The sequence below is a fragment of the Lepidochelys kempii genome, chromosome 2 (assembly GCF_965140285.1).
Source record: "Lepidochelys kempii isolate rLepKem1 chromosome 2, rLepKem1.hap1, whole genome shotgun sequence".
NCBI lineage: Eukaryota > Metazoa > Chordata > Testudines > Cheloniidae > Lepidochelys > Lepidochelys kempii.
Genome location: NC_136381.1, coordinates 182,875,669 through 182,896,546, shown reverse-complemented (window position 1 = coordinate 182,896,546; position 20,878 = coordinate 182,875,669). Strand labels below are relative to the sequence as shown.

At 41.4% G+C, this 20,878-nt stretch overlaps 1 protein-coding gene across 14 annotated transcripts in view; it reads left to right on the top strand.

Annotated features, from left to right (window-relative positions):
- The window catches only part of FKBP9 (FKBP prolyl isomerase 9), a 58,240-nt gene that overhangs the window by 28,687 nt on the left and 8,675 nt on the right, over positions 1–20,878 (top strand). For 13 of the 14 annotated variants that reach the window (XM_073332944.2, XM_078851705.1, XM_078851706.1 and 10 more), the window contains 7 exons: positions 3,049–3,194; positions 5,024–5,213; positions 7,536–7,681; positions 9,249–9,438; positions 13,051–13,196; positions 14,507–14,693; positions 16,810–16,955. In XM_073332944.2, the coding sequence (XP_073189045.2) occupies positions 3,049–3,194; positions 5,024–5,213; positions 7,536–7,681; positions 9,249–9,438; positions 13,051–13,196; positions 14,507–14,693; positions 16,810–16,955 (1,151 nt within the window). Of the gene's footprint in view, positions 1–2,728; positions 2,923–3,048; positions 3,195–5,023; positions 5,214–7,535; positions 7,682–9,248; positions 9,439–13,050; positions 13,197–14,506; positions 14,694–16,809; positions 16,956–20,878 lie in introns of those variants that run through there. The other variant, XM_073332951.2, reaches the window with a different exon arrangement.

Here is a 20,878-nt window from a genome sequence, read left to right as displayed (position 1 = left end):
GAGTGGGTTGGGGCTCCAGGATTGCCTTGGATGAGGCAGTAGTTTTGGTTCATTTACCCGCCCCCCTGCAATCCCCTGGGTCATATGAAGTAATAAGTCTTTTTGCACTGCACAAAGGTGTGAGAGCTACATGGAAATATGGGACTATTGTATGTATATAAACTGTATAAAACATATATTTTTAATGGTTTCCAATTATTTCTGGTTATGACTGAGGAAGCGCCTGTGAAATGTGAAGCAGAAGGGGCTATCCATCCCAAATACACACCCATCAGACACACTCTAGGCATGTACTCAGGGCAGCTAGCCCCTCCCGCTGCTATCCCTACGCTCAGTTTTTAGTGTGCTAACTTCATCAGAGCTCTTGCAGGCATGTTGCCTTAGGCTGGTAATCACACCCCCAGCTTGAATCATAGACATGCCCCGTGTGTTTATAAATCCCCAGCACAATAGAGCCCCAAACCTGTCTAGGTCCTGTGGGTGCCATTTTAATAACTAGTAAGCAATATTGATGAAAAGCAACAATCCATGTAGGAATATATATATGACAGAAATAAATGTAGAAATTAATTGGGTCTATTTGTCTGTTGTTTTGCTCTAGATGGTAGATTGTGGCTTACATTTTTGCGATTTACTAATTTATAGTTTTAGAGTAATTTTAAACATAAAAATCTGGCATTCCATCAAGTTAGCAATTCTAGAAATTGAAGAGTTTTTTTTATTGTTGAGTAGATTATTTGAAGACCTATTTTTTAAGGTTTTTCGTAATACCTTTTGGTGCTCATGCTTACTGTATAGGAATTAAAGATTGATTGAATCAAATATATACTTACGATTTATTTATTACCAAGTTTCTATTATGATTCTTATAGCTGCTAGCTAGTTTTTTAAATTAAAGGTGAAAGAGAAGACTACATTAATGAAATCAGAGCAACTATATTCAGGTATTGATTTGAAATTGCTTTATAAAAGACCTCTGTAGCCTAAATAGAGGCAGGCTTCTATGATGGGTAATTGTCAGTTTTATTTAGCTTTCTGCTTCAGTGATGAAAACTTTCATGAAACTTGGAAGCTTTTACTGTACAGCTCTTTCCAAGTTATGTCTCCTTGCTACAAATCACGTTTATAAAGACTTGTAAAATGTATTGCAGAAGTAACTGTTACATTCCATCTATGTTTTAAAAACAGAATTCATGTCATTTTGTTTCTTCTTCAAATATGTGTGCTTATTTCCATGCCCCTGTAAATAATTTGGAGATTTAGGTCTGTCTTTAACTATAGAATATTGAAGAAATAAAACAAATGCCATCTGCGGAAGCTGTCAGTAAAATTAGTCATGCAGATCTGTTCTGGTCTAGTATAGTTTTGCTCAGTTCCACTGTCGAAACATTTTTTTTTTAAAAAGATACTGTGGATCTGTTTTGAATGCATAATATTTGTATGTATTTTACTATTTTAAATTGATCCTTGACGTAATCAGTCATACATTCCCCAATTGATAAAATATGACAAGTATTAATTTCTCACTTAGAATCTTTAACGTATAAATTTAAAATCTTATTAATTGGGTGCTTGTAGATATAACAACAGCATTTGCTAGGAGCTTGTTTAAATTGTGTTTTCCAGCATAAGTTCTCTAGAAGTTTCTGCGAAATATTGTTCAGTAGAAAGCAAATGATGTGTATCAAGTAATGTCTGCTCTAAGAAAAGTTATTGGCTGCTGCGAAATGGTGGAGTCAACAGGGAGATCGAATTTACAAGCGGTTTAGGAATTCTAGGCCTGGGACTATTAGGAGCCTCAGTGTGTTGTGGAAGTGATGTTATGCAAACTCTTGAAAGTAGAGCCCTGACTATAGCAATATCCACCTCCTGGCTGGTTTTGAGACTGCTGCTTGCAGGCAGAAAGGAGGACATATCAACTTTTTTTTTGTTTAATGCTCTTGTTATCTGAAGAAAATGGCCTGAAGACAACATAAAGGCTTTGCAGTGGCAGGGGAGCAACGCAGATGGGGAATGTTTCAGAGACTTCACTGCCTTCCTGTCATGTTTGTGTGTGCCCATTTTCCGTTAAACAAAAATAAGTGCAACATTTATTCATTCAAATAAACTGAGCTGAATTACTACATCAAAGCAAGTACTTGGTATTGAATTTAATGTGGTTAAGCTTTTGCCGCCCAGGCTTATACTGTTGCGGGGAGCCTCATATTTACAGTGCAGCTGTGACCATTTTATGGAAAACTTTATTATAAATCAAATTTACCCCAAACATTCCTACATCATCCCACTGGAAGATAAGTTCCCAGTATATGTCACATTCTTGGAACTGGCAAGCTTGCTGTATAAAGCAAATCTGTAAATTTTTGATGTTCGTCTAAGTCTTAATATCAAAGAAATGGGTGTGGAGGAGAAAAAATTAGCTATGTAGCACATCCTACAATTAGCACCAAAAATAGTGTCCCCCCATTTCTCGGGAAAGATATCATAGTAACAATGAAATTTCATGTTACTAAGGCTTCATTATTTTACACAATATATTACATACATTGCACTTAACAGTATTTTTTGAAGTGTTATAAAATTAAACTACTCTTGTCAAAATAAATGAACAAAAAGTATATTATGTGGAACATTTTACTTGCTTTTTAAAAAGTGTTTAATTTGCTTCTTAATTCAGGTTTCAGAGTAGCAGCCATGTTCGTCTGTATCCACAAAAAGAAAAGGAGTAATTGTGGCACCTTAGAGACTAACACATTTATTTGAGCATGAGCTTTCGTGAGCTACAGCTCACTTCATCAGATGAATTCAGAGGAAAATACATGGAAGCATGTGTGAGGGATAACAGGCTGAGATTGCATCGGGGTCAAATGAAGGAGTGAAGTTTAGGAGATGCTTGCATTTGTATAGACCTTTTTTCCATAGCAGGTGTGTGTAAAGTTCTAACTGGGTGAGCTCGGAACAAGATAAATGTAAACTAGGACAAGAGATGGACACAGAGCAGTTTGTAAATAACCCATTTATGTTTTTCTTTCTCTCTGTCCCTCTCGTTAGCTATGACAGGGGTTCCACATTTGATGCGTTTGTGGGAAAAGGCCAGCTTATTGCGGGGATGGATAAAGCTCTGGTTGGAATGTGTGTGAACGAGAGACGTTTTGTGAAAATTCCACCCAAGCTTGCCTATGGGAGTGAAGGAGTTTGTAAGTACAGCAATATGGTTATAAATAATTTGGTTGCATAGAATGTAGGAGATTTAATTAAATTGATAAAATCTGAGGTTATAAGAAAGAATTGTAAAAACTGCACATGATTTGATGTTTTTTGGGTGGGTGAGAGGGCGATTTTCAGATACCTGCCATTCAGTGTTAAAGAATTAAAATACAGGGGCTTCACCAGTGAAGTCCAGGGCCAGTGCTATGGTAATAAGGCAACTTCACTCTGCATACTTTACTAGACACAGACAACACTGCATCAGCTTATTCCTGGGTCATATTTGTGTGGAAAGTTGTATCGACAACCATAAAGGCTAGAATTATTGTAAAAATGAGGATTCAGCTTAAAAATCAAACTTTTACGTGAATTTTGTTTTTATGTACTATTTTTACAAGTAACACCTTTGTTTACCATAACTCGAAAATATTAAAGAGAGCGGCTTTGATCCTGCAATCAGTTAAGCATGTGTTTAATTTTTAAGCATGTAAACATTCCCTTTGACTTCAGTGGGAGCACTCAGATGCATAAGAACTTGCAGGATCAGGGCCAAAATATTTTTCTCTATTTTTTGAGATTGCTTGATTAGCATATTTGACAACATTACATATATAGTCAGTTTCTCCCTGTGTGGTTTTTCACACAAAACAGGAGAGAGGAGAACATTATGCGAACACCTGTCAGGGATGGTCTAAGTCGGGGTGGCCAACCTGTGGCTCCAGAGCCACATGTGGCCCTTCAGAAGTTAATATGCGGCTCCTGGTATTGGCACTGACTCCGGGGCTGGAGCTACAGGTGCCAACTTTCCAGTGTGCCGGTGGGTGCTCACTGCTCAACCCCTGGCTCTGCCACAGGCCCTATCCCCACTCCACCCCTTCCCGCCCCCTCCCCTGAGCCTGCCGTGCCCTCACTCCTTCCCCCCGATCCCCGAGAGCTTCCTGTATGCCACGAAACAGCTGATCGAGGAGGGAGGGGGAGGCGCTGATCGGTGAAGCTGCCGGTGGGTGGGAGGTGCTGGGAGCGGGGTGGGGGAGCTGATGAGGGGCTGCTGACATATTACTGTGGCTCTTTGGCAATGTACATTGGTAAATTCTGGCTCCTTCTCAGCCTCAGATTGGCCACCCCGGTCTAGATAATACTGAGTCATGCCATAAGTGCAGGGGACTGGACTAGATGACCTATTGAGGTCCCTTCCAATCCTGTGATTTAAATGGAAAAAAGAAATTGTTGAAAAATCACAAATTGGCTGAAGACTTAGAGCCACTGTTACTACCTGAAGTGACTTAACGTTTTTAATTTTTTTTTTTAACTGACTAGATTTCAAGTTGACTGTGTAATTTTATAAGTAAGCCCCCAGTTTCCCCAAGGAAAGCTTCTTACTCACTGCTCATGTGTAAAATTTTCAAGTCCCAAATGGAGGAGAATATTCTGAGTATCAAATAGTTACTTGATCTTATAAAGTGTTAAGTTCCCTCGTCTGTAGCAAAGGCAGAATTCTAGCAGAGTTCATAGGGGGTTGAGGAGCTCAGCAACATTCTGGATTGGGTCTTTACCAAAGATTTAATTTTGTTCGCTGCTGTGTTATCCTGGAGGTATAATTACAGCCAGTTAGTAAATATATGAAGTTATAAAGTATAAAGGTATAAGATTGTAAATAAATATAAAGCTATTGTTGGTTACCTTTTTTTGAAAACTTCTTTGTGGGTGGCAGACGTGTGATGCTCTCAGTGGCCCAGGTAAAGTTAGATGATTTTATATTCGTTTGGTACCCTGTGAAAGGGTAGCATGATAATAATTTGAACTTTTTTTTTGTTTGCAGCTGGTGTAATCCCCCCAAATGCAGTGCTTCATTTTGATGTACTTCTGATAGATCTCTGGAATTCTGAAGATGAGGTTCAAATTCAAACTTATTTGAAGCCTGAAAAATGTACTCGGACAATCCAGGTGTCTGACTTTGTAAGATACCATTACAATGGAACTTTCTTGGATGGGACTCTGTTTGACTCAAGGTAAGGAGTTAATAATTTTCTGTGGATTTTTTAAATACATCTGTTCTGGGCTACTTAAAGGAGGCTTTTTCCTTTTTTTCCCAAGTGCATAATATAACTGATGTTAATTACTACGCTGTGAAACAAAGAGGAGGATTCAGAGTGGTAGCCGTGTTAGTCTGTATCAAAAACAATGAGGAGTCCTTGTGGCACCTTAGAGACTAAGAAATTTATTTGGGCATAAGGTTTCATGGGCTAAAACATACTTCATCAGATGCAACATCTGATGAAGTGGGTTTTAGCCCACGAAAGCTTATGCCCAAATAAAAGAGAGGAGTTTGCAAGTCTGTTGAAGTAGCTTGGCTTCATAAGAGTTATACACATCTGTTTCTAGGGGATTATATGAATGTAGTACTGTCTTAAACCAGTAAAAGTGATATCCTATTACTCCATGCACATTAGGCAGCTTCTTTCCCTTTTGCGCCCCATGACGACATTATTCTATAATAAAATAAATGAATAGGTTTTGTAACAATTTTAATATTGATATTTGTATGTGGTGCTAGTTTTATGTACAAAACTGTACAGGGTTGTTAAGGAAAATAAAGTATCATCTCCATTTCTAAAATTCCTCAGCAGGCAGGGAGCCTGCGTACTTCACTAGGGTTTCATGGAGGGTATTATTTTAATAATAGTCAGAGTTCATGTTGGGACATTATGCTGAGTGAGAATTGGAGACCATGGCAGGAATGGAAGTTGTTGTGGGTGGGCATTGGGAGGATTATGTTTTAAAGTTAGTAATATTTTGTCAGTAACTTTTGTCTTCTTTTAGGTTAGTTATTTGGAACTTTAAAAATGGGGTTAGCCTGATCAAGGTCTTCTGGTTTTTAACTACTCTTTTGGGAAGCCTTCCAATGTGTGTTGCTTTCCAACAGAGGATTGCCTGGAATATTGGCAGAACTTTGTGTGAAGCTTTTGCAGTGACTGCCAGGCAGGGTCTAGCCAGTGCAATTAATCCTACGCTTTCAAGAGCCAAACCTATTTCACAGAAAAACTGAAAGAAATTTTGTGCTGCTAATGTCTTACAAAATCTAGGCTATTCATAAATTGTTTGATTAGTAAATTTAAGGCTTCCACCAAAGCTGTTTTTAGTGTTTTCTAGTGCACTTGCTTGTATGTGTATGTACCAGCATTCTTTATAGGATCAAATGTCAGAGTTGCTCAAGTGTGTGTGTGAGTGTGTGTGTGTGTGTGAGATTCTTCCCTTCTAAAGGCTTGTACTACCAATGCTGAAATGTAACAGAGGGTAAAATATTCACAGGTGTCTAAATCCTATACAGAAAACTCAATGAGGCACTTAAACTCCTAAATCTGACTCTGAGATTAATCTTCTAAATCACTTCTGAAAAAGAACTGAAGCTTCTAACTCAGGGGTGGGTAGACTACGACCCGGAGGCCACATCCAGCCCTTCAGATGTTTTAATATGGTCCTTGAGCTCCCGCCAGGGAGCAGGGTCCTGGGCTTGCCCCGCTCCGGCGCTCCAGCAGGGGGCTTGCTCCGTTCTATGCATGCCGTGGCCTCAAGCAGCGCCCAGAAGCAGCAGCATATCCCCCCTCCAGCTCCTATGCATAGGGGCAGCCAGGGGGCTCCGCGTGCTGCCCCCACCCCAAGTGCTGCCCCTGCAGTGCCCATTGGAACCACAGCCAATGGGAGCTGCAGGGGCGGTGCCTGTGGATTGGGCAGCGTACCAAGCTGCCTGGCTGCGACTCTGCGTAGGAGCTGGAGGGGGGACATGCCACTGCTTCTAGGAGTTGCTTGAGGTAAGCGCCTCTTGGAGCCTGAACCCCTGACCTCCTGCGCCCCAACCTCCTGCCTCAGCCCTGATCCCCCTCCCGCTCTCTGAACCCCTTGGTCCCAGCCCGGAGCATCCTCCTATACCCCCACCCTCTAATCTCCAGCCCTACCCCAGAGACCATACCCCCAGCTGGAGCCCTCCCCCTCCTGCACTCCAACCCCCAATTTCATGAGCATTCATGGCCTGCCATACAATTTCCATTTCCATACCCAGATGTGGCCCTCGGGCCAAAAAGTTTGTCCACCCCATTCTAAATCATTTAGGCACTTGGAAAATGTTACCCAGAATGTCTCCATTAGCTCAAGTTGTAGATGCCTGTGTTTTTGGAACAGAAGGTTGTAAATTGTATTCCTTGTGCCAAATGCGAAGAGCTCTAGTGACTCATTGTGATGCTTGTATGTGTGACTTTTGGTTATTAATTTTCCTTATTTTTTTGATTGACTCTGATATTAGCTTTTTCTTCTTAATTCTTTGTTTTAATTTTTAGCCACAATCGGATGAGAACTTACGACACATATGTGGGAATTGGATGGCTGATTCCTGGTATGGACAAGGGACTCCTGGGAATGTGTGTAGGAGAAAAGCGCATCATCACAATACCTCCTTACCTAGCATATGGAGAAGAAGGAGATGGTAAAAGCAGCCCCTCTTCCAACCCCAAACTCTCCGTTTTCTAACACAGATCTTTGCATTACATAGTTGGCATTGTGAAAGCACCATTATTTCAAATTATATATGGATGGAAAATATTTTTAGAAAAGTAATTCAGGATGTGGCTTATCAGCAAAGTACAGGTATTTTTCTCTTTCATAAATAGGCTGGTTTATTGACAGATGAGTGCTTAGCATTGACTTAATTGTAATATATAACACACATGCTGAAGTTTAATTTCTTCACAGGTAATTTTTTCTATGAAGAATAAATTCCATGTGCTTTTTAAACTGGAAGTCAGGGGCTTCCTTATTTCTTCTTGACAACTTCCACAGCAATTTGACTTCTCTTAATAAATGGAAAGTCATCTTAGAGTTCCCAGTTTCTGTTTATTTCTTGTTGCTAGTCTCACTAATTAGCAGTCCATAGGTAGGCTGTTTCCTGGGCTCCACTCACACATATCTGAGCCAGTGTTTGTGAATCCATGCCCATCATTGATGGTAAAGAGTTGTCTGTGTTACTTCACAATATATCCCAGATCAGTTCTGGAATTTCCATCCTGGATCAGACCTAAGGTCTTCCTTATCCATCCGGTCTCTGGCAGTGAACAGTACTAGATACTTCAAAGAAAGAGGCAAAAATGCTGTAGAAGGCAGATATGGGGCACCTGTCCCCCACATTAATGTCCCCCACATTAAGTCTCACCCTGATCCTGAATAGTTAGAAATTGGCTCTAGCGCTGAACAGTGAGGTTTAATATCCCTTCCTCGATTTTATCATCATGAATTATAACTCTGGATATTCTTATTATCCATATAACTATCCAATCTCTCTTTGAAACTTGCTTGACTTCAATGAATTCCTGTGACAGTGAGTTCCACAGCCTAATTATGCATTGTGTGAATAAGTAATTCCTTTTATCAATGTTGAATTTGCTGCTTTTAATTTCGAATGACCTCTTAGAATCGTAGAACTGGAAGGGACCTTGAGAGGTTATCTAGTCCAGTCCCCTGCACTCAAGGCAGGACTTGTCCTTGTCTTATGGGACAGGGAGAACAGAAGTTCCCGTATATCTTCTCTATCCCATTTGTTATTTTATATTTATATTTACACACCCTCAAAAGTATGGTGGAAATGCTCACTAATTCAGAAATCCTGGTCAGATGCATACACTGTACATAGACTTCTGTCATCTTTAATTGGAGAGACCAGTATTTTGGATGACTGGGTGTTATCACAATGGGCTCAGTATAAATATACCTAGAATAAATAAATTAACGGAATTCAAAGAATTAGAGGATAACCTCACCCCCTGATGGAACATTGGATGGATGACTGAAAGCAGATTTGGCTGTGTGACGGGGGGGCCATAATTCTGCAGTAAACTTTTTTTTTTTTTTTTTAATTCATTGTCCTAATAGCCAAATCTGCTATCTGGGATGTGAAAACAAAATATAAATAAAAACATAATGAAATAGATTGATCAAAAAGTTGAATTCTTTCTAGAACTATTGCTCTGACTTAATTGCTTCTTTCCCATCTCATGTAGGTAAAGAGATTCCTGGTCAGGCTTCTCTGGTTTTTGATGTGGCTCTGCTGGATCTTCATAACCCAAAAGATGGCATCACTGTTGAGAACCAACAAGTGCCTGAATCCTGTGAGCGAAAAAGCCAGACAGGGGACTTTCTCAGATATCACTATAATGGCACACTGCTGGATGGCACATTGTTTGATTCCAGGTAACCAAACTACTAGACATTATATGGAGAGAGTGCTGGACTGGGACTCAGGAGACCTGGGTTCTATTACTGGGTCTGGCCTGCTGGGTGACCTTGGGCAAATCACTTTCCTTCGCTGTGCCTCAGTTTTTCCTTTTGTAAAATGATGATAATACTGGCCTCCATTGTAAAGCACCTTCAGCTCTGGTGATTAAAAGCAGTATATAAGAACTAATTATTATTACTTCCAGTTTATATGTGTACAGTATACTCTGTGTGTGTGTGTATGGCTTCTTATAACATTGTCATAAGCAATCTTAGTGAGTAGGAATACTCTGCAGTTCTTCCCATTTCCTATCCATTTGTAAAGCGTCTGGGACCTGTGGATTTCAGGTGGTAGTTGGGAAGGGGGAGGGTGTATCTCCTTATCAGAAGTAATTCAAAACTTTGAGTGTGTCAGTGGGATTAAGAGTTGTTGTTAATGCTTTGTATTGCAGTATTGCTTAAGAAACCACCTGAGGTTAGGGCCCCACTGGACTAGGTGCACAGTATACACATAGTAGAAGACAGTCCTTGCCTCAAAGAGCTTACACTCTAAACGGAGAAGACTGACAAAGGGTGGAAGAAAAGAAATATCCCCATTTTACAGTTGGAGAACTGAGGCACAGAGATTAAGTGATCTGCTCAAGATTACATGAGAAGTCTTTGGCAGAGCCTGGAATTGAACCCACATCTCTTAGTCCTAGTCCTTCGCCTTAACCACAAGAGCATCCTACTTCCCTCCTTTAAAAAATACTAAAATCAATAACAAATCTCTGTGATTAAAAAAAAAAAAGGACATAAATATGGGTCAGTTTATAATTAATAAGATGAGTCTCTGTGTCTGGGAACACTACAATTTATAAAGCCATATGGTGAAAAATGTGTGCAAGGTTAAGCTCTTATCAAGAGGATGAAAGAAGGCAGATGAAATTCAATGTTGATAAATGCAAAGTAATACACATTGGAAAACATAATCCCAACTATACATATAAAATGATGGGGTCAAAATTAGCTGTTACCACTCAAGAAGGAGATCTTGAAGCCATTATGGATAGTTCTCTGAAAACATCCACTCAATGTGCAGCGGCAGTCAAAAAAGCCAACAGAATGTTGGGAATCACTAAGAAAGGGATAGATAATAAGACAGAAAATATCATATTGCCTCTATATAAATCCATGGTACAATCACATCTTGAATACTGTTGTGCAGTTGTGTTCGCCCCATCTCAAAAAAAGATACATTGGACTTGGAAAAGGTTCAGGGGCAACAAAAATGAATGGCTGCCATATGAGGAGAGATTAGTAAGACTGGGACTCTTCATCTTCGAGAAGAGATGACTAAGGGGGGATATGATAGAAGTATATAAAATCATGACTGGCGTGGAGAAAGTAAATAAGGAAGAATTATTTACTCCTCCTCATACAAGAACTAGGGGTCACCAAATGGAAAATAATAGGCAGCAGGTTTAAAACAAACACAAGGAAGTATTTAAGGTCAGGCTTGACAAAGCCCTGGCTGGGATGATTTAATTGGGGATTGGTCCTGCTTTGAGCAGGGGGTTGGACTAGATGACCTCCTGAGGTCCCTTCCAACCCTGATATTCTATGATTCTATTTTTTCACACAGCGCACAGTCAACCCTTGGAACTCCTTGCCAGAGGATGTTGTGAAGGCCAAGACTATAACAGGGTTCCAAAAGGAACTAGATAAGTTCTTGGAGGATAGGTCCATCAATGGCTATTAGCCAGGATTGTCAGGAATGGTGTCCCTAGCCTCTGTTTCCCAGCTGGGAATGGGTGACGGGATGGATCCACTTGATGATTACCTGTTCTGTTCATTCCCTCTGGTGCACCTGGCATTGGCCACTGTCGGAAGACAGGATACTGGGCTAGATGGACCTTTGGTCTGACCCAGTATGGCTGTTCTTATGTTCTCAAGTTTTTTATTTTAAACCTGGCACAAACAGCTAAAAATTGCAATGAAACCATTGTAGAATAAATAGAGCAATACTACTTTATGCTTCTATGGCTTCTGTAATCTGATCTCAAAGTGCTTTCTAAACATAGTATTAATTTATCTTCCCCAGGGGGAGATATTAATAGAATTATAGGATATCCACTTTACAATAGGTGAACTGAGATACAGAGAGATTGAGTCATAATTAGTGACAGAGGTGCAAATAGAATGCCAAAGCCCTGAGTTGCATATTCTGCACTGGAGTACACTGTAGAGTTTAAGCATAGCATAGGAACAGTGTTACCTGTCAAAATTTTTATCCTCTTATAAAAGTGTAAACTGATGTCTCATCTTTTCTGTAGTAACTCAGTTTTTGAAAATTTCCTTCACATTTATATCTTGGTTATTGTGACTAAATATTGAGAGATGTTGTGTAACCCTGTGCGTCTGAATAATTGTACATCATATTAGAGCTGACAAACATTAGTTATTCATTAAAGTTATTCATTAAAATGGCATGCATTCTTACAATGCCACTCCTCTAATTTCCTGCAGAAGTTACAAGTAAGGACAATATCTAACGTGTAATTAATCATCCAAAAGGAGCCAGCTGGGGGGACTTTTTCCACTGGCAGAGGGAATGTGTCAGGAGTGAAGCTGGGGGTAGGAGATGTGTGTTAGGAGTGGGGCTGTAGTAATTATCTCCATTCTGGGCAATTCTAAGTTGTAGGGCTACTCACAGGCAACTCAGCCAGGGTTGCCTAAATTACACCAGGGGCTGCACTGTCATCTAGCATCCCAGGGCCATTATGGTGGCTTAACACCACTTCTGCACTTCCTCCCTTGGGCTGTGCGTGCACTTGGCCTCCAAGAGGTGCAGCCTGCAGTAGCATCTTTTATGGTAGATTTGTTCTCTTTAGTAACAGATGTTGGTCCAAATGCTTGGGATTGGCCTTTTGATGCTTGGCCAATAGTTTAGGAGGGAGGGATATAACCTGTTGGAACTTATTCATCTCTCCATTCCTCTAGTAGATGATTCAGGTGGCAGTCACCCAGATACCAATTTATTCTAACAGTAGTTATTCATTGCTGTTACAAAATAAGACAGTATGAGGGATGTCTGGTGAAAATGAATCCAGTACCTTATTTATAAAAACTGATTAAAGCAGTGCTTGAACTGAGGGGGAGAAAACTGTTACTTTTATTAAAATTTAATTTCATTCAATTTTATATACATAAGGAGAGAAATCTAGGGAGGTAATTCTTGACTTTTAATATTAACTTTTTGTATCCTGCAGAGATGTTGTTGCAAAAACGTTCCACAGCCAGGGTTCCTCAATATCTGTTTATGCATCATAGATAAGCAAAATATGCACCTTTGACTGTCTAAACATTATGGGCCAGATTCACTGCTACACAATAGCTGCTTTGTGCCGCTGCAGCACTAGAACAGTCATGTATCTGGAATTAACTGGTTTAAATAGAATGCTAAAGTTACACAACAATTTAAAAGACTACAGTCACAAAGTGGGAAGAGGAAACATACACACACGTGTAAGTTTGCTATAGTACTAGGTAAGTTACAAAATTGCTGATACTGATAATGGTGTCACTAAAACAAAATATTTTCTATAGCTATTCCCGGAACCATACATATGACACCTACATTGGGAAAGGTTATGTGATCGCAGGGATGGATGAAGGTTTGCTTGGGGTATGCACTGGGGAAAAGAGAAGAATAATAATTCCACCTCATCTTGGATATGGAGAAGAAGGAAGAGGTGAGCTCAGTTTTTATTTCAGTACAGTCTTTCGTAGGAAGTATTGCTTCCTTTGTTCTTCACAGCAATTAAAACTAGCTAATCTCTGAAGTGTTTATCCCTTTCTTTTGGTATTCAAAAGGTGTGTGTATATTAATATAGTAGTCAAAGGGCGTAAAAGTGGCAGAATTAGGCCCAGAGTTTTCAAAATGATTTTAGTTAGCTAGATATAATTATACACAGTCTCATTTGTCTGGCTGTAGGTGGGGACATGAAAATTATTTGGATAATCTATGGTTCAGACAAATGGGCTACTAGGGGGCCAGAAGTCTGCAAGTTTATAAACTCTGCAGTGAGAGCGTGTTTCCTGTAGATCTTAATAAACTGTGTCTGCTAAAGGATTTCTCTGTGTTAAGTTTTCTTCCCAATTGCTTCCACAGCCACAAATTTGTGGACAACTAAGCCGCCGCTGTAAACAGTGGATGCATGTAACAACAAAGGATGTGTGTATGTATAACATACAATTAAAATTCCTTTGTGAAAACTCACTCGCCTCTAGGAAGGGTATTGCTAGAGTGTGATATGTCGGTTTCTCTAGTCAATCGCAGCTGTGTGCTTGTGTTTTAAGAAGCTTTTCCCAGTACATAAAACATTATTTTCCATTAATAACTTTTTATGAAATGTTTCATTTTTGTGACTACATTCCACTGTGCTAATTGGGAATTAGATTTATAGCAAAGAAACCTATTGGTGGCTGTGGATGCATCTATCGCTGTTGGTAACACAATCACGCAATACTTTGGGTGTGAGAAAAAGCACATACTTGTTAAGATTTTTCAAGCAGTTTAACCCTTTTTCTGCTGCTATTCAGTTGCCCGTGCGTGGTGGAAGTGTTGATGTTCTGATACAGTTTTGCTGCTTTAATAGTGACTTGGTAGGTGAGGTACCAATCAAGTGGCTAAGTTGGTCACAGAAAATGTAAACTTCCAACTTCACTGAGCTATTAAAAACGCAAAGTAGAGTGCATAGTTTTGAAACTTTGAATTATGGAAATGTTTTCCTTAATTCTTGAACTGACTGCTAATATAGTACATTTTGATTGGTATCCTGTACATTTTAAGTGTCTTTCATTGGAAGCATCTTGTATCTGTGTTGTTGTGTGCAGAGGTGAATCAGTGCTTTAATCCTGAGAAATGTAAACTGAAACCAAGAACAAAATCACTCAGTAGAAGACACAACATTTTATATATTCTCACTGCGTGAAGTATGAGGTCAGTATGTACCTGCGTAGATGCCGTTTGTTTCTCCTTATATGATTGCTTACGATTTAGGAAAGATTCCAGGATCTGCAGTACTGGTTTTTGACATCCATGTGATTGACTTCCATAACCCTTTGGACTCTGTCAACATTACTACTCATTACAAACCTTCCAATTGCACAGTATTGAGTAAGAAAGGGGATTACCTGAAGTACCACTACAACGCCTCGCTCCTGGATGGCACATTGTTAGACTCAACGTAAGTACGTCACTTGGCATACGAAATAGTCTATGTAACTATGAAAGCGTGGGTCAAAATGAATAGCATACAAAGCAATTAGGATATTCAGAAAGGAAAAAGGTTAACAGTGATGTTAAAATATTCATGTGAACATGGGACCAGTTTATTTTTCCTGTCTGACAATGTCTATAAAATCTTTTCATATAGGGGAGGAAAAAAACGGGGGAGAGAGAGCAACCAAAGGGAAAGAGTTGGGGACAGCAGAAATAGGGATGTGAGAGAGGAACATAGAAATTGTCACCACAATGATAAAGAAAATACACATGAATTAGGGTGTTTCATTAGGTTCTGTTGCAGCTGAGATCTTCATGGAGAAACGGTTGGATCGTGATCATGTAATTCAGTAAGGTTTAACTTAATTCCATAAAGTTTGCCCAGGATTGTTGGGGTTTCCTCCCAGAGCCCCTTCCACTTGGGTCCCCAAGAACTCAGTTCAACTCCAATTTTGTCACTCAGATTCCTTTATTTGGCATGCAGCAAAGCTATGCTTAGTTGATCAGAATCAAGCACAGTGGATATAGGATGTACCATACATGCAGACCTACACAGTAAAACCTCTACCTTTGTATACATGTACACAGTGCATTGCATTTACTATACGCTGCATGTTATGTTTTGGGATTGTCTTGGTTGCTTTGTAGGAAACAATTCCCGTACAGTATGCTCTTCCATACAACGTCAATGTAGAACTTTCTATTTGTATTCCGAATTTATTTTATCCATTGTAAATGGTTCCATGAGTGTTCTCCCCTTATCTTAGCTAGTACAGACATTCTGTTTCCAGCCAGCTGATACATTTACCTCCCCTAATCCTATCTCCCAAGAAATGACACCTCACCCACCTCCAATGACACATGTCAAGCCAGGCCTATAAGGCTATTGCAGGGCACTGTCATATCTGTTGACACACAGGTCTTCAAAGTGCTAGGGTAGTGCCCTAATCACAGGACCATCCATCCTTTCCTTATAGAGGCTCTATACTCAGGTCACACAATTCAGCAAAAAATGACAAAAGAGACTGACAGAAAAAGGGGCACTCGGATGCTGCAAGGATAGGTGCCAGTAAAAAGTCCCAAGATTGCAAACTTGCCTTTTAGAATTATAATGTATATTTAAGAGAGACCAGGTGGGTGAGGTAATATCTTTTATTGAATATATTGGGGATGGACATGGGTCTTAGAGATATATGCATTGGAAAGAGATGGACAGGTACTATTCTGCCCTTTCTTGGTTATGGAGAAGCTGGCATTGGTAAGTAAATGAAACCTAATAAACAACCGGCGGTATAATTATTACCTCCTGACTGAAAGGTACAGAATCTCTCTCACCAACAGAAGTTGGTCCAATAAAAGATATTACCTCACCCACCATGTCTTTTTAATATCCTGTGACCAGCACAGCTACAACAACATTGCAGACAAAGTATATATAATGTGTTTATCACTCCACAGAAATACATCTTAGAAATAAGACCCCAGTAGAAAGTCATAATTTATAACATGATAGGACTAAAATATTAGCAAGATTCTTAGAAATGATAAAGACCTCAGTTGCCTTGGGGTTCAAATTAGTTACCTCATATACTAGACACACAAACTGGGATTCTGAATGGAGCCTAAGAAATTGAATTGAATTTCAATGGCAGTTTGATGCATGGTTCCTTTAAACTCCTCTGAAAATCCCAGCTGGATTTATTTAGCCAAGGGGATTCCTTGTATGAGTAAATTTACTCATGTGCTTAAGCCTTTGCAGAATCAGGCCTGTGGCTTACAAAGTATTTTTTCCCAAAGATATTTGCAAGGCAAGAAGCCCTTTTTTGAATGACAAAGTATTTCAGAGTTTGATTTGATTTGGGAGGATTAAAATCCTTAATCAGGTTTAATTCAAGTGATGATGATGTCTGTATGAGATAGGAGCTACAATCTGTTACCTCAGCAACTACACCACTTGGCTATTTAGAAGCACATAGAATTAGGGGTAAACTTGATTTTTGGCCACATAGGGACTTTGATATAGAAACTGTACAGTTTGAGTGATAACTTGGAAGTAGTAAAAATTCTTTTTTATTTTTCAGGCTTAGTCTTGGTAAAACATATAATATAGTTCTGGGATCTGGACAGGTTGTTTTGGGGATGGACATGGGTCTTAGAGATATGTGCGTTGGAGAGAGGCGAACAGTTGTTATTCCGCCCCATCTTGGTTATGGAGAAGCTGGTGTTGGTAAGTAAATGCAACCTAATAGACGACTGGTGGTGTAACTTATTACCTACTGAGCGACTGATGTATATGTGTTGTTAGTCTTGTTTTTCATTATTTCTGGGGCAGGAGGGTACGAGTGGCTTGAAATGGTAAGGAAAAATACTATTTTTAAACATATGGATTGTTTTTTTTGTTTTTTTTTTTTAACATTTTTAAAATTATCCCGTAGTGTTAAAGTGCTCTCTTTGGAGCTTTTCCAGGCCAGTAATTTAACAAAACAGTGTTTGGTTGAAATAAACTTTCCACCTTTAATAATATAGCTCTGAAAATGTGACATTCTGGCCAGTGTGCTGATTACCACGGGACACCACTGAGCGCCAGTGTCTCCATGTGTCAGGAATGTTTCTTTGTCTTAATGGAATGCTGTCGGCAGAAGGGCTAGATTCACAAAGCATCTTAGGGTATGTCTACACTACGAAATTAGGTTGATTTTATAGAGGTCGCTCTTTAGAAATCGATTTTATACAGTCAATTGTGCATGTCCCCACTAAGCGCATTAAGTTGGTGGAGTGCATCCTCAATACCGTGGCTAGCATCGACTCATGGAGCGGTGCACTGTGGGTAGCTATCCCACAGTTCCCACAGTCTCTGCTGCCCATTGGAATTCTGGGTTAAGCTCCCAGTGCCTGATGGGGCAAAAACATTGTTGTGGGTGGTTTTGGGTACGTGTCGTCAGTCTCCCCTCCCTCCCTCCCTCTGTGAAAGCAACGGTAGAAAATCGTTTCGCACCTCTTTTCCTGGGTTACCCATGCAGACGACATAGCACGGCAAGCATGGAGCCCGCTCAGCTCACCCTGCTGTTGTGAGCATTGTAAACACCTCACGCATTATCCTGCAATATGTGCAAAACCTGGCTAAGAGACGCCAGCAAGAGGATGATTGTGAGGAGGACATGGACACAGACGTTCCTGAAAGCACAGGCTGTGGCAATTGGGACATCATGGCGGCAGTGGGGCTGGTTGATACAGTGGAACGCCAATTCTGGGCCCGGCAAACAAGCACAGACTGGTGGGACCACATAGTGTTGCTGGTATGGGATGATTCCCAGTGGCTGTGAAACTTTCGCATGCGTAAGACCACTTTCTTGGAACTTTGAGAGTTGCTTTCCCCTGCCCTGAAGCGCAGGAATACCAAGATGAGAGCTGCCCTGACAGTTGAGAAGCAAGTGGCAATAGCCCTTTGGAAGCTTCCAACGCCCGACTGCTACCGGTCAGTCGGGAATCAATTTGGAGTGGGGAAATCTACTGTGGGGATTGCTGTGATCCAAGTAGCCAATGCAATCACTGACGTTCTGTTATCCAGTAATATCTGGGAAATGTGCAGGTCATACTAGATGGCTTTGCTGCAATGGAGTTCCCTAACTGTAGTGGGGCGATAAACGGAACACACATCCCTATCTTGGCACCAGACTACCTTGCCAACCAGTACATAAACCACAAGGGGTACTTCTCAATGGTGCTGCAAGCACTGGTGGATCACAAGGGACATTTCACCGACATCAACGTGGGATGGCCGGGAAGGGTGCATGACGCTCGCATCTTTAGGAACTTCGGGCTGTTTGAGCAGCTGCAAGAAGGGCCTTACTTCCCAGACCAGAAAATTACCGTAGAGGATGTTGAAATGCGAATAGTTATCTTTGGGGACCCAGCCTACCCATGGCTCATGAAGCTGTACACAGGCAGCCTGGACAGTAGTAAGGAGCAGTTCAGCTGTAGGCTGAACAAGTGCAGAATGGTGGTAGAATGTGCCTTTGGACATTTAAAAGCCCACTGGTGCTGTTTGCTGACTAGGTTAGACGTCAGCACAACCAACATTACCATTGTTATTGCTGGTTATTGCTGCTTGCTGTGTGCTCCATAATATCTGTGAGAGTAAGGGGGAGACGTTTATGGCGGGGTGGAAGGTTGAGGCAAATTGCCTGACTGCTGATTTTGAGCAGCCAGACGCTAGGATGATTAGAAGAGCACAGCTAGGCATGCCGCGCATCAGAGAGGCTTTGAAAACTGGTTTCATGACTGGCCAGACTACAGTGTGACAGTTGTGTGTGTTTCTCCTTGCTGCAAACCCGCCCCCTTTGTTGATTTTAATTCCCTGTAAGCCAACCACCCTCCCCCCTTTGATCACAGCTGGCAAAGGAAATAAAGGTACTATACTGTTTTGAAACCATGCATTCTTTCTTAGTGAGATAACTGACAACGTAGCCCGGGTGGGGTGAGGGAGGGGGGAAGGACAAGGGCACATTGCTTATTGTAGCCACACTACAAATCAACACTGTTTGAATAACAGCCTTCTGTTGCTTGGGCCATCCTCTGGAGTGGAGTGGCTGGGTGCCCAGAGCCTCTCCCCGCCGTGTTCTTGGGCGTCTGGGTGAGGAGGATATGGAACTTGGGGAGGAGGGCAGGCGGTTATACAGTGGATGTAGCGGGGGTCTGTGCTCTTGTTGGCTTTCCTGCAGCTCCACCAGATGCCTCATCATGTCCGTTTGCTCCTCCATTAGTCTCAGCATCGCTTCCTGCCTCTGCTCCTTGCTGTCACTTAATGCTTTCCTGGCCTCTGCCACTGAATGCCTCCATGCATTAAGCTGTGCCCTATCAGTGCTGGAGGATTGCATGAGCTCGGAAAACATGTCATCGCGAGTGCTTTTTTTCCCCTCCTTCTAATCTGTGATAACCTCAGGGACGGAGATGATAGGGGGAGCGTAGAAACACTTGCACCTGCGGGGGGATAAAAAGGGAGAGTAAAATTTAAGATGATACATTTCTGAGAACAAAAGGGAGACTCTTTCACAGTGAATCAAGCAATTCACAGCAGACAGCACATGTGCTTTAGGTACAAGGTCGCATTTTGCCTTTTATATCGAGTGCCTGTGGGTATGGTGACACATCACACACGGCTGGGCAACAGAATTCAGTTTCCAGGCAGCCAGGGTAAGCCAAAGGGTACGTGGGGTTGCCTTTTTCTGCCTTCATAACATGTGGGAATTGTTTCAAAGTGCAGTGCCATCCTTTCCCATAGCAAGGAATGCCGGTTGGCTTTGCCATTTAAAAGGAGGGGCTGTGGTTTTTGGTGGCTGTGCGGCATGCACCTCCCACTGCATGGGTATTCTCTGGGATGATCCCTTTTACCCAAGCGCAAACAGCCCAGCATGAACGGGGTCCTTTTACTGTTCCCTTACAAAAATTCCCCTATTTCAACCAGGTGACCATGAATCATATCAGTCTCCTGAGCTAACACAGAAAGACATAGACTGAATGTTGCTTGAATGCGACCAAAACCCAGGACCATTCACTGCCATGCTTTGTGCTGCAGTGATTCCAGACTACTTGCTACTGGCTTGTCATGGTAAAGTGTCCTACCGTGGAGGACAAAATAAGGCAACCCTCCCCAGAAACCTTCTGCAAAGGCTTTCAGAGTACCTCCAGGAGAGCTTCATAGAGATGTCCCTGGGGGATTCCCACTCTGTCCCCAGACATGTTCACAGGCTTTTCCAGTAGCTGTACTGGCCGCGAATGCATCCGAATTCTTCAGGGCAAATCAAGTATTAAACACAATTGCTTTTAAACCCTGTTCTGTAGTTACAAATGTGCACTCACCAGAGGTGCCTTCTCTGGCTTCAGGGTCCAGGATCCCGCCTGGGGAGAGTATTGGCTCCAGGGTGATGAAAAGGTCCTGGCTGCTGGGGAGAACGGATTCACCGCTTGCCTGCTGTGCCTTCTCCTCCTCTTCCTCATCCACAAAATCCTCCTCCTTGTGGCGTGAGACTCCCCCCTTGCAGGTATCCACAGACAGTGGTGGGGTAGTGGTAGGGTTCCCCCCCTAGAATGCCATGCAGCTGATCATAGAAGCGGCATGTATGGGCTCTGACCTGGAGCGACCGTTTGCCT